The sequence below is a fragment of the Microcaecilia unicolor genome, chromosome 2 (assembly GCF_901765095.1).
Source record: "Microcaecilia unicolor chromosome 2, aMicUni1.1, whole genome shotgun sequence".
Lineage (NCBI taxonomy): Eukaryota > Metazoa > Chordata > Amphibia > Gymnophiona > Siphonopidae > Microcaecilia > Microcaecilia unicolor.
In genome coordinates, this window is record NC_044032.1 from 290,106,490 (window position 1) to 290,119,551 (window position 13,062).

Sequence of the window (13,062 nt, forward strand, 5' to 3'; positions counted from 1 at the left end):
ACCTAGAGAGGAAATCACTGTTCCATAGCATCCCTCTAGACTGCAACAGATAGTTATGCATTCAGATGGAGACTGAGACAACTGAGCTTCAGGTAAGCCTATGTCTAGGCAGCGTACAATTCAATTTAAAATAAAACAAGTATTGGAAAGGACAGAACTCCATTTTTGAACAGGACAGGAGCACACAACCAGAGAATTGAGACATAGCCAAGAACTTAACGCAGTGTGTTTCCAGGTAGTAGATCCCAATAAAATAAGACCACTCCTTAAATAAAAGTAGCTTGCCAGGCCTGCTGGCAAAAAAATGTTTTCAAAGTCCTGGATTTCAAGCATGCTGACTTTAGTAAAATGGGGGAATACCTAAGGAAGGAGCTGATGGGCTGGGAGGATGTACGAGAAGTGGAAGGACAGTGGTCCAGGCTGAAAGAAGCTATAAATAGGGCCACAAACCTTTATGTAAGGAAAGTAAATAAAAGCAAGAGAAAAAGGAAAACGATATGGTTCTCCAAGCAAGTGGCTGAGAAAATAAAGGCTAAAGAGTTGGCGTTCCAGAAATACAGAAAAACTCAAGGAACACGGGGAGGAATACCGGAGGAAACTGAAAGAAGCCAAGAGAGAGGTACTTCTGGCAAAAGTGCAAGTGGAAGAACATTGGCTAGAAAGGTAAGGAGGGGTGGTAAAAATTTCTTCAGGTATATTAGTGAAAGAAGAATGACTAAAAAGGGAATTGTGAGACTAAAAGATACTGCAAACCGCTATGTAGATAATGATGAAGAAAAGGCAAATTTGCTAAATAGATACTTTTGTTCTGTTTTTACTGAAGAAAATCCGGGAGAAGGACCACGATGGACTGGCAAAAGTTCATTTGAGAATGGAGTGGATATAGCCATGGGACCGGATGGGATCCACCCCAGGATATTGAGGGAGCTCAGAGAGGTTCTGGCGGGTCCTCTTAAAGATTTGATTAATAAATCCTTAGAAATGGGAGAGGTTCCGAGGAATTGGAGAACGGCGGAGGTGGTCCCTCTTCACAAAAGTGGAGATAGGGAAGAAGCTGGAAACTACAGGCCGGTAAGCCTCACTTCGATTATTGGAAAAGTAATGGAAGCGTTGCTGAAGGAAAGGATAGTGAATTTCCTGGAAGAAAATGAGTTGCAAGATCCGAGACAAAATGGGTTTTCCAAAGGGAAATCGTGCCAAACGAATCTCATTGAATTCTTTGATTGGGTGACCGGAGAACTGAACCGTGGACGTGCTATAGACGTAATCTACTTAGATTTCAGCAAGGCTTTTGACACGGTTCCCCACAGGAGGCTCTTAAATAAACTGGATGGGCTGAAGATAGGACCCAAAGTGGTGAACTGGATTAGGAACTGGTTGACGGACAGGCGCCAGAGGGTGGTGGTGAATGGAGTTCGCTCGGAGGAGGGAAAGGTGAGTAGTGGAGTGCCTCAGGGATCGGTGCTGGGGCCAATTCTGTTCAATATATTTGTGAGTGACATTGCCGAAGGGTTAGAAGGTAAAGTTTGCCTATTTGCGGATGATACTAAGATTTGTAACACAGTGGACACCCCAGAGGGAGTGGAAAACATGAAAAAGGATCTGAAAAAGCTAGAAGAATGGTCTAAGGTTTGGCAATTAAAATTCAATGCGAAGAAATACAAAGTGATGCACTTAGGGAGTAGAAATTCAAGAGAGGCGTATGTGTTAGGCGGTGAGAGTCTGCTAGGTACTGATGGGGAGAGGGATCTTGGGGTGATAGTATCTGAGGATCTGAAGGCGATGAAACAGTGCGACAAGGTGGTGGCCGTAGCTAGAAGGTTACTAGGCTGTATAGAGAGAGTTTTGACCAGCAGAAGAAAAGAGGTGTTGATGCCCCTGTACAAGTCGTTGGTGAGGCCCCACCTGGAGTATTGTGTTCAGTTTTGGAGGCCGTATCTTGCTAAGGATGTAAAAAGAATTGAAGCGGTGCATGTATACCCTGGAGGAAAGGAGAAACAGGGGTGATATGATACAGACGTTCAAATATTTGAAAGGTTTTAATCCGCAAACGAACCTTTTCCAGAGATGGGAAGGCGGTAGAATGAGAGGGCATGAAATGAGATCGAAGGGGGGCAGACTCAAGAAGAATGTCAGGAAGTATTTTTTCACGGAGAAGGGTGGTGGATGCTTGAAATGCCCTCCCGCGGGAGGTGGTGGAGATGAAAACGGTAACAAAATTCAAACATGCTTGGGATAAACATAAAGGAATCTTGTGCAGAAGGAAGGGATCCTCAGGAGCTTAGCCTAGAATGGGTGGCAGAGCTGGTGGGAGGCGGGGCTAGTGCTGGGCATACTTATACGGTCTGTGCCAGGGCTGGTGGTTGGAGGCGGGGATAGTGCTGGGCAGACTTATACGGTCTGTGCCAGAGCCAGTGGTGGGAGGCAGGGATAGTGCTGGGCAGACATATACGGTCTGTGCCAGAGCTGGTGGTGGGAGGCGGGACTGGTAGTTGGGAGGCGTGGATAGTGCTGGGCAGACTTATACAGTCTGTGCCAGAGCTAGTGGTGGGAGGCGGGGATAGTGCTTGCCAGACTTATACGGTCTGTGCCCTGAAGAGGACAGTACAAATAAAAAAGTAGCACACATGAATTTATCTTCTTGGGCAGACTGGATGAACCGTGCATGTCTTTTTCTGCCGTCATCTACTATGTTACTATGTAAGTAAGGACTTAAATTTAGGAAAGGCAAGTTCTCCACGAAGGGAAGGTGGAAGGTCATTCTAAAACTTTGGGGCCAAATATGAGAAGGCAGATTGATCCATAGATTCATGAAAACATTGGGTCCAGGAAGGAACAATCAATTAGCATCTAAAGATTATAGATTGCGGGCAAGAGTGTAAGGGATAGTAAGGGCTGAGAAACATGAAGGAATCCCTGTGTGATAGGCTTTATGAGCGAGAGAAAGTATCTTAAATGGAATCCAGTATTTTATGGGTAACCAATGCAAGTGAAAAAAAGAGGTGTGATATCAAATTTCTTAGCCATAAATAAGAAACGTGCAGCACAATTTTGTAAGGTTTGTAGTCTTTTATTCTGTGAGAGTGGGCGACCCACATAGACAGAATTACAATAATCCAGGCGAGTGATGAGGAATGCATGAAGAGCTGTGTGGAGAGCCTCAAAAGTCAAAATAGCAGTCCTCAGGAAGCCAGTCTGTTCTCAGTCTCATCAGATGGTAGTAGTGGTAACTCTGTGCAGTCCCGTTTGCTGTGGGCCCTGGGGAGAGGGGGAGGGTTAGGTTTGGTTTCTGTGGAGCCGATTTTTTTTTTTTTTTTTTTTTTGCTTTAGTGGTCATGGAAAAGAGAGAAACACATTTTTTTTTTAATTCTCTGAGTTAGTTCCCTCTGGCTGCTAGACTGGAGTTAAGCCCCTGGGGGTCTCTTTCACTCTATTGATGTTAACACCTGGGTGGCTAGGTCCCTCCTTCCCTTCCATCTCCTGGGACCTTGTTTGGGGTACCCTGATGCTGTGGGTCTCGGCTGTCCTGCTTTGTCTTTGACAGACAGCCTGGAGAACCTGAGGGATCTGGCTTAGTCACTTGCTAAATTAACAGAGGAGCTGGAAAAAAAAAATAATAGCGCTAAAAGGAAGTCTTTCTTTAGAATGAGCTTGGCCTTCTTGCAACCTGCCTTACACGGTTCCAGCATTGTTTCCACATTCAGTAGTTGAGTTGCTTGGAGGGGTTTCCCGAAGTTCCCATGGGCACTGGGGGAGCTGACCTTGCAGTACCTGAAACGCTGTGCGGTTTGCCAACATCAGAGCATGAATACAGCAGGGCACACTGTTCTTTCTGTGCCATTCAGGAACTAGCTGATTCAGCATGTGTTGAAGCAGGGGCTGTGACATTGCCAATTCTTGCTAGTGGGGCCGACTGGGGCAGCAGAGCAGGTAACGGTGGCAGCTCCGATTTCAGCAGAAACTACCACCAACTTGTGTTGCGTACCCAGGCCCGATCTGCTCCCGAGGTTTGAACTGGATGCTTCTTCCATTTCCCTGCGGAGTGGACTGGCCTTGCCGGGACCTTCGGGGGTGGATTTCCCCTCGGACTTTATGGCCATGTACAAGGCCTTTTGCTTCAAGAAAGCGGGAGCTTTGGCTAAGCCACAGAAGGGGGTTGCGTTGCAGGGAGGGTCCTCTTGCCTCCTCCTAAAAGACATCGGGGATGTTTAGCCCGATACCGTGCTGCTTACGCCGGGAGGAGGAGGGAGAGAAGACCTGAGAGGAAATGTGTGGCTTAGGGGCTATTGTCAAAGCTTCCTGTCAAACCTCTAACTGTGTCATGGGACCTCAACGTCATCCTCACCCAGCTGATGAAAGTTCCCTTTGAGCCACTTGCTTCCTGTCATCTGAAGTACCTGACCTGGAAGGTCTTATTTTTCATGTTGATAACTTCAGCTCGCAGAGTTGGTGAGCTGCAGGCATTAGTAGCTAATCCACCTTGCACGAAAACCCAACATAACAGTGTACTTCTCTGCACACATCCTAAATTCCTTTCTAATATAGTTGTCTGAGTTCCCGGTGAAAGCGCATTGCACACCTTGGACTACAAGTGAGCCTTAACCTTTTTTATAGAGTAGGGCGTTGCTTGGGGACAGAAATCTTATCCATCCCCATCCGTCCCCACCCATTCCTGCAAGAATTTAATGGTCTATAAAAGAAAATTCCAGTCAGCTCTTTGTCTCTTTGTAGATTTGAGCCACAGCACTGCAGGCAAGGATGGAACGGAAGTTGGAACTTGGAACACTCTGGTGCGCACATGTAAGATTTGTCTTTGATTCACTGGCATTGTGTGCCGAGAAGTCACTACATGCACGTGCCAGTAGGTCAGGTGGCATCTGATGCTCATGCCTGTGTCAGAGCTGAGGTCTGTGCATCAACCTGGCAGCAAGGAGGATTAATAGTAACATAGTAAGTGACGGCAAATAAAGAACTGAGCAGTCCATCCAGTCTGCCCAATAGTCACACTCATTATTTATTTATTTGTTTATTTGTGGTACATTTATACCCCACATTTTCCCACTAGAGCGAGCACAATGTGGCTTACAATGTTACAAAAGGTTACAATGCAATGAGGGTCATGACATGACAAGTCAGGAAGACGGGAAAGTACAGGAGGATTATACAAGGATGCTTGAATAGGTTGGAGTAGTAAATGGGTATAGACAAATTGAGGTAGGTGGGGATTAAGCGTTAATTGGTAGGATGGGCTTTATCGAGGAAAAATGTTTTTAAAGATTTCTTGAATAGCTGGTGATCGTCAATCTCCTTTAGATGCCTTTTGTAGAACATTCCAGGACTTTGGGCTGGCGTAGGAGAAAGATGATGAAAAAAGCAGTTTATATTTAACTGACTTGCAGCTTGGATAGTGTAGATTAAGGTAGGATCGAGCAGTTATTGAAGAATTTCTGGATGGCAGATCAATTAAATCTAACGTAAGCGGGGCTTCCCCATATATTATCTTGTGAGTCAATGAGCATATTTTGAAGGTAATACGGTCTATAATGGGGAGCCAGTGTAGGTTAAAACGAAGAGGCTAGGCATGATCAAAGCCTTGCAGCTGTGTTCTGAACAGTCTGGAGCTTTTTCAGAATGAAATTTCAGCAACCAGCATAAATTCCACTGCAGTAGTCAATATGCGATAAGACCAACCAGTGAGTAAGGGTACGGAAGAGCTCCCTTGTGAGGAATTGCCTGAGACGCCTTACTCTCCACATGGAGTGGAACATTCTTGTTGTGATGAGTTTAGCTTGGCTGTCCAGTAGCAAGTGATTATCCAACAAGACACCAAGGATTTTCAGGCTTTTTGAGATTGGAAGAGTGTAATCCTTTGTGATGAGTGAAGTTGGGATAACCTTATTATGCTGAGACGAAAGGATTAGACACTACGTTTTCTCTTTATTGAGTTTGAACTGAAACGCTGTAGCCCAAGAATCCATGATGGAAAAACTAGCAGCTATTGTGTCAGAGATTTCAGTTAGTGTGGATTTGAAAGGGATATAGATGGTCACATCGTCTGCATAGATGAATGGGTTGAGACCAAGTGCGGATAAGGTTTTCACAAGAAGAATCAGCATGATGTTGAAAAGAGTAGGGGAAAGGGGTGAACCCTGAGGTACTCCACAATAAGCTTTCCACAGTGCAGAGATGATAGGTTTGGCTTTGACACGGTACGTTCTCATTGACAGAAAGCCCTTAATCCAATTAAACACGTTGCCAGCTATTCCAAATGTATCCAACAGGTGAAGGAGGAGATTATGATCCACCATGTCAAACGCACTGGACATATCAAATTGAAGAAGTAACACTTAGTTCCCTGTAGATATTAATTGTTTAAAGTTCGCCAGGAGGGTAACTAATACTGTTTCTGTACTGTACTGTGAACGGAAACCCGATTGTGAGCTATGCAGGATGCAGAAGTTATTCAAATAATCAGTTAATTGACTGTTGACCACACTTTCCATTGTTTTGATGAGCAATGGGATAGACACCACTGGGCGATAATTTGAGATGACTTCAGCTTTTAGTTTTGGGTCCTTAGGAATGGGTGTGAGAAGAATGCTTCCATGTACTGGTGGGAAGAAACCATTCTTGAGCGTGAAATTTAAATAAGATGTTAGGTCAGCAATGAAGCAAGCAGGTGCGGATCTCAACAGGTAGCTAGGGCATACATCGAGACCACAGTGCTTTTTTGAAAACTTGTTAACTACTCTTGCTACATTGTCTACTGTTAAAGTAGTAAAGATTGTCCAGGACCGATCAGCCGGGCATTGGTCAGGTGGTGATTCTAGACCATTAAGGAATGTGTCGATGGCAGTGCTGCAACAAGGCAATGAATGTCTCAGCAATTGGATTTTCTCATTGAAATATTTTGCCAGATTGTCAGCAGAAGGAAGGTCAGCTTGAGAAGCAGTAATCTTGTTGGTATCAAGGAAAGTATTCAAGGGTTGTTGGATATGTTTTGCATCTCTGCCTGCAGATTTAAGTTTGGTTGTAAAGTATGAGCGTTTGGCTCGCTTAATAGCATATTTGTATTTGCGGTGACTTATTTTCCATGTGTTCAGTGTGCTCTCATTTCATAGTTTGTGCCAAGCGCGTTCAAGTTTTCGGTTCTGCGTTTTCAGTACATTTAGCTCGGGAGTAAACCATGGGGTAGATTTGCGCTTATAAGTAGTTTTAAGATGCAAGGGTGCTAAATCATCCAGGACACGTCCTGCATCAACGAGTGTGATATATACTTGATTATGGTCTTTTTTGGTGTTTCTGGGACATAGACCATAGAAGTCTATCTGGCCCTATCCTTATGTTCAAACTTATGGAGTTGCCGTCATAGCCCACTCTAGTCTATTTGTCTTCTCGTTTGTGGGACACAGACCGTAAAAGTTTGTACAGCACTGTCCTCATGTTCCAGCCACTGAAGTTGCTGTGTAAGCCCTTTTCAGCCCATTCTAAACCAGATTGCCATATATGAGACACAGACCATACAAGTCTGCCCGGTATCGGCCCTAGTTCATCACAGCCAGAGTCGCCATCTAAGCATCACTTGTCACATCCACACACATGCAGCCATTTAAGGTTAGGTTTTTTTTTCATAACTTTCATTCTCTAATTAGAGATCCTCTGTGTACATCCCACACTTTTTTGAATTCTGTCATCATTTTTGTCTCTACCACCTCCTTAATGAAAAGGGGAGGAGGAGACAGCACTCAAAGAACTTGGTACTCAGTAGATGAGAGGCTGGCGCAGGTGCAGATTACACTTCCATGGGAACCCCACAGGAATTGTTTCCATCCCCATGGGAATCCTGCAAGAACTGTTTCCTCTCAGGAACCCCGCAGAACTGCTTCCATCCCCACAGAACTGCTTCCATCCCCGTGGGAACCCCACAGAACTGCTTCCATCCCCGCGGGAACCCCGCAAACCCCATTCCTGTGCAGGTCTCTAATCTAGAGTGGACTAAAGCCAGTAGATAGTCCACCCAGCTTTTCTGTTTCTTTTGATCCAAGCAGGTTGGGGGCAGCCATTGGTAAACATACCATATATAATTGGCTGGCAGGCAGCATCTCTTTCATTTATGCCCAGGCTGGGCTGACTCTGGAGTGTCATGTCACAGCTCATAATGTCAGAGCCATGGCTGTGTTGGTAGCTCACTTGTGGTCAGCCTCCATTGAAAAGATTTGCAGAGCTACAGCATGGGCTTCAGTCCACACATGTCTTGAGCAGAGTACCCAACACAACAGCTGATTTGGTCAGACAGGGCCCATTCTTTTCTGTTCTAGGCTGCACCTTCACAACAGGGCTGTTTTTTGTTCTTAGGTTATTGCTTCTGGTTGGCCTTGCCATTGTAAATTCCTATTGTCTGTACTTTGGTTTTGGCAAGTATGGTAGTTAGGGATTTCCACATATGAGAATGCTCTGTTCTGCCTGTCCTCGGAGAAAGTGAAGTTACTCACCTGTAGCAGACTTTCTCCGAGGATAACAGGACTAGTATTCTCACGTACTCTCCCACTTCCCCTAGGAGTTGCATTCTTTATGCTTTTTTTGTCCAACTGTGAGTCCCATGCAACTTGAGCAGGTGGGAAGGTGCAGGCCTGCTAAAAAGTCTTCTAGAAGATGTAGAATGCCAGGCAGAATCCACACCAGGACTCTTGTCGGGGATATTGCCCACGTTTGTGAATATTTGTCCTGCTGTCCTCAGAGAACACCTGCTACAGGCGAGTAACTTTGCTTTTTTAGATCAGGAGTTGAACTTTGTGTTAGAATAGGGAAATTAAGAAAACTTGTAGATGTATTAGTAAAATTGTGTATTGGATGATTTTAATGCAATGTAAATGGCTTTGAAGGTTTTGCTAAAGGTGACTAGCTTTTACTTACTTACGTAGACTTTTAGCATGGAGCCAAGCTGTCCTTTCTTTAAATTTGTCTGTTAGCTATGTGAACAGTAATAATTTGGGATTTCTTGTTTCCAGTTCATATGGTGTGGAAGCCTATCTTATTGGGAAGTTGAAGGCCCATCTGTAGGGACCCCATTTTAGATGTACATCGGTGTCATATGTTTATCTTCCTTCTATCCAGAGCTGGCTGTGACAGTTCCCGTGACTAGCACCTGCTATAGAAGGGCCCCTTCTATCTAAGCCAGGGACTGGGGCACCCCCCTGCTTTTGTGGCCTGGAGGAAAGCAAGAGGATGGCCTCTGTGCCTGTGTATTGTTTGTGTCGGCTGCCGTATGATGTAACTCGCTTCATGATTGAGTGCGACATGTGCCAAGACTGGTTTCATGGCAGGTGAGAAACAGTTGCTGATGTTAAAAATGTTTTTATTGGGATCATTGGATTTTTCTGTGGGTTAAGTTATTGGGTTGATCTTCCAGATAGCATGATTTGGGACTAGATAATCAGACTACAAATTTCTCAATATCTCATTATGGCCAAAAAAAAAACCCATACTTTGTAATGCAAATACTACTACTACTATAAAAATACTGGCTCTGATTTCAAGTAACAGCAAGCCAAACATTTGTAACCCTAGTGGAGGAAAGCAAACTAAAGAACTAACATACCAGAGAGAGCCTGGTCTTCTCTCTTTTCTGAAACAGGAGAACACAGTATTTTCCCCCCTTTAAAAAGTAATTTAAAACAAAGTAAATTACAAAAGTGGAATTTTAAATTATAACAATGTGTTTTTTTACAAAACATTTGAGCCAGTGGATCACTGATCAGGAGAGTGCAGAAAGTGCAAGTGTAATACTAGCAGCTGCTTCTGTTTTCCAGCTGACAAGTTTCTCTATAAATGAGGTAACAAAGAGGAAAAATCAAGAATACAAGCAGGAACTTTGGTCCCCATCTACTAGTACTATAACATCTGTTCCTCCTACTCTTCCTGCCTGTAATCTTCTGAAAATCTAACATGACCTTACTAATAATACAACTTTTTATGCAATTCTGCAGTCAGGCTATATACAGTTAAAAAACTGAATTATCTATTCACAAAGATTACTTCTATATTCCAAAATGTAGGCAAATGGGAGCCAAATAAAAACTGTTCAAATCCAGAGATTCATACTATATCTGCTTAAAAAGGAAGGGTCTTGAATCCCTTTTGAAAAACTTAATAATTTGATGCTAACAAGTTCTAGTGGTTTGGGGTTTCAAAGCTAAGAGTGGCCCTTGAAAGTTCTTTCTAGCCTGCATTAATCACATTTCCTTTGGAGAGCAATCTTAAAGCTGAGTCTCCTGGCTAGATCTTAGTGATCTCATTGGCACCTGCCATGAAAATACAAATGTAGAGAGTTTGGTCCCATGCCACTGGCTGTAAATGGTAAGATTAAGACTTTGAAAATAATTTGCAGCTTTAGTGGGAGCTAGTGGACTGATTCAATAAAGAGAAAGCCCTCTTTTGCAATGAGGAGGATGCAGAACTGAGATGAAAAGGAGAAAAAATGCCTGATTATAGAAAGGTTACAAAAAAAAAAAAAGTATCTGGATCACTGTACTGTAGTACATCCTCTTCACTGTCCTGCCTTAAGTAATGGACCTTATAAATCCAGAGACTTCTCAAGATGAAGTCTGATCCTGATGATAAAGCTGCTCTCTATGGCTCTGTACCATGTGACTTTCAATTGCTAGTAATATTGGACAGGTTCTTAACATAGCTGGAAGCCGGATCATCTGATGCTTGTGCTATGCCTTTGTAAATGTTGCTGGCATCGCAGGCTGGGTGAGGATTTCACTGTCCTGTTTGAATTGAGGCAGAGAGGGTATTGTAAGTCCTTGGCTATTCAATAACGTGTGTTGGTATTCTGAGTTTGTTCTGATGCTTAAGTGGCATTTGATTTCTATTCTTTTGTTGTAGCTGTGTTGGGGTTGAAGAGGAGAAAGCGGCTGAAATAGACCTCTACCATTGTCCCAACTGTGAAGCACAACATGGTCCATCTGTTTGTAAGTAACGCATACCACTTGTTGGAGAGAAGATAATGGTGGGACTACCCTGTGCCACCCTTTCTTGTTAATGCAGTGACGGGGAGATCTTTGTCTAGCTTCCTAATTTCCAGAGGGCAGTGGGCTGCTGTGTTGAGCGCTGCATGAGAACTGTTCAACAAGTTTACAGAAGTCTAAGTCCATTCAGGCAGCTTTTTCCTGTTCCCTTGAGAGGCATGTTCTGTGATGCAGTTCAGGTGACTGTCTCCAAACTGATAGAGGTGATGGGATGCGCCTTTAACACTGCAGGGGTGTCTGTTTCTGTGCTAGAGTGGTTAATAAGGATGGGAAGCCCTTGTGGTGCTGGGAAGACCCAGTGTTTTAGAAGTGGAACTGTAAATGTTTTTCATTTTTCTTGTCAGTGAAGAAACGCCGTGGTCCCCAAAGGCAGGACCTGCTTGTCAGTAAGGACATTGGTAAGCCTGTTCACACTGGGAGTGCTGTCTTCATTAAAGAGCTAAAGTGCAGGACCTTCCCCAGGTAAGAACTATAAAGTGCCCCATTTGCTGCCATTTCCATTTTAGATGGAGATGGTGTCATTCAGGTTTTAACTTTGACCAACACCAGTCAGCCTCTTTACAAGAATTCAGTGTCTCCTTTTGTTTCCTGAGCTGTCTAAGAGGTGGGGATTTGGATTTAGCTCACTCCTTTTCAGTAATGCCTCAAAATAAATTACATTCAGGTATGGTAAGATTTTTTTTATTTTTCTTGTTCCCAAAGGGCTTATAGTCAGTTTGTACTTGAAGCCACAGTACCTTGCTGAGATTGCAAGGAGTATTATTTACAGCAGAGAAGAATGTGCAAGCTTGTCTGCTTCCATAGTGCCAAGTGCACAATTGCTATACTGAGAAACTAGTTTATAAATGTTAGAGGTAAACACCTGCGAAAGAAATGGGAGTTGACCATTAGGCTTTTTCTGATTAATTGGGGGAGGGGAGGCAAGAGGGAGGAAGGTGAGGGAGAGAAGGCATAAAAGAACCATACTTGCTGCAAGAAGTATAGAGGGTGACAAAATGTTGTGTAGAATGTTTGTGGGCAATGTGATAATGTGATAGACATCCCCTGAGTTGGAGAATGCAAATATGGGAATCCTCAAATTCCTGCTTTAAAGTCAGAATTTGTCTGCTTGTAGCAGATGAGTTCAATCCTAAAAACAAATTATAGTATTTAAAAAAGTTAAATTACATCTGGAGTGGAAAAGTAACCTAATGGTTAGAGCAGTGGGCTGAGAATCAAGAAAGCCAGGGTTGAAATCCTTCCAGGAATTTAGTAACTGAAATTTAATTCCATCTGAATGGTGCCACCATTGAAAATGCCCTTGCCCTAATTCTCACATGTTTACAAGGTTAACTGTAACAGCTGTTGATTTGGTCTTAAAATACAACCTAGCATATGAAGTATTTCAAAAGTCTATTCCAGTTGTTCCCAAACCTGATCCTGGAGGCACTCCAGCCATTCAGGTTTTCAGGATATCCACAATGAATGTTCATGAGATAGATTTGCATGCTGTGGAGGCAGTGCATGCAAGTCTCTGTCATGAATACTTGTTGTAGATATCCTGAAAACCTGACTGGCTGAGGTGCCTCCAGGACTAGGTTTGGGAACCAGTGGTCTAATCTGTAAGTTTCCTTGTCATCAAGCAGATGAATCCATTACGAGTGGGTTGTGTCCATCAAGCAGCAGGGGGAGATAGAGAGCACTGAAAAACCATAGTGCCTCATGGCCAGCTAGCTCCATCTGCCTCTTCAGTATTCTCTATCTCCCCAGCAGGGTGGTTGCAGCTTGTTCAAGCTCCTTCAGAAAATCTGCCTGGGGTGGCTCCTGTGCTTTTGCCAGTTGTAGCAGGGGTGGTGGCTGATGGTGCCCACTTAAAAGCAAATAGGTTAGCCCTTTCCCTGCCTTACCCGGCCCCCAATGTGGAAGTAGACAAATAGGCAAGCCCTGTCCCTGTCTTTGCCCACGCTGTGGATGCAGGCACATAGGTTCACCCTTTCTTTCCCTGCCTTTCCGACGCTACTGATCCTCCGGAGTTGGAAATTTGCCCCTT

General features: G+C 43.9%; 1 protein-coding gene across 1 annotated transcript in view; it reads left to right on the forward strand.

Moving 5' to 3' along the window:
* The window catches only part of PHF8 (PHD finger protein 8), a 289,339-nt gene that overhangs the window by 13,487 nt on the left and 262,790 nt on the right, over positions 1-13,062 (forward strand). The window contains exons 2-4 of the mRNA XM_030194272.1: positions 9,115-9,323; positions 10,891-10,976; positions 11,378-11,495. Of these exons, the coding sequence (XP_030050132.1) occupies positions 9,226-9,323; positions 10,891-10,976; positions 11,378-11,495 (302 nt within the window). The 5' untranslated portion in view covers positions 9,115-9,225. The remainder of the gene's footprint in view (positions 1-9,114; positions 9,324-10,890; positions 10,977-11,377; positions 11,496-13,062) is intronic.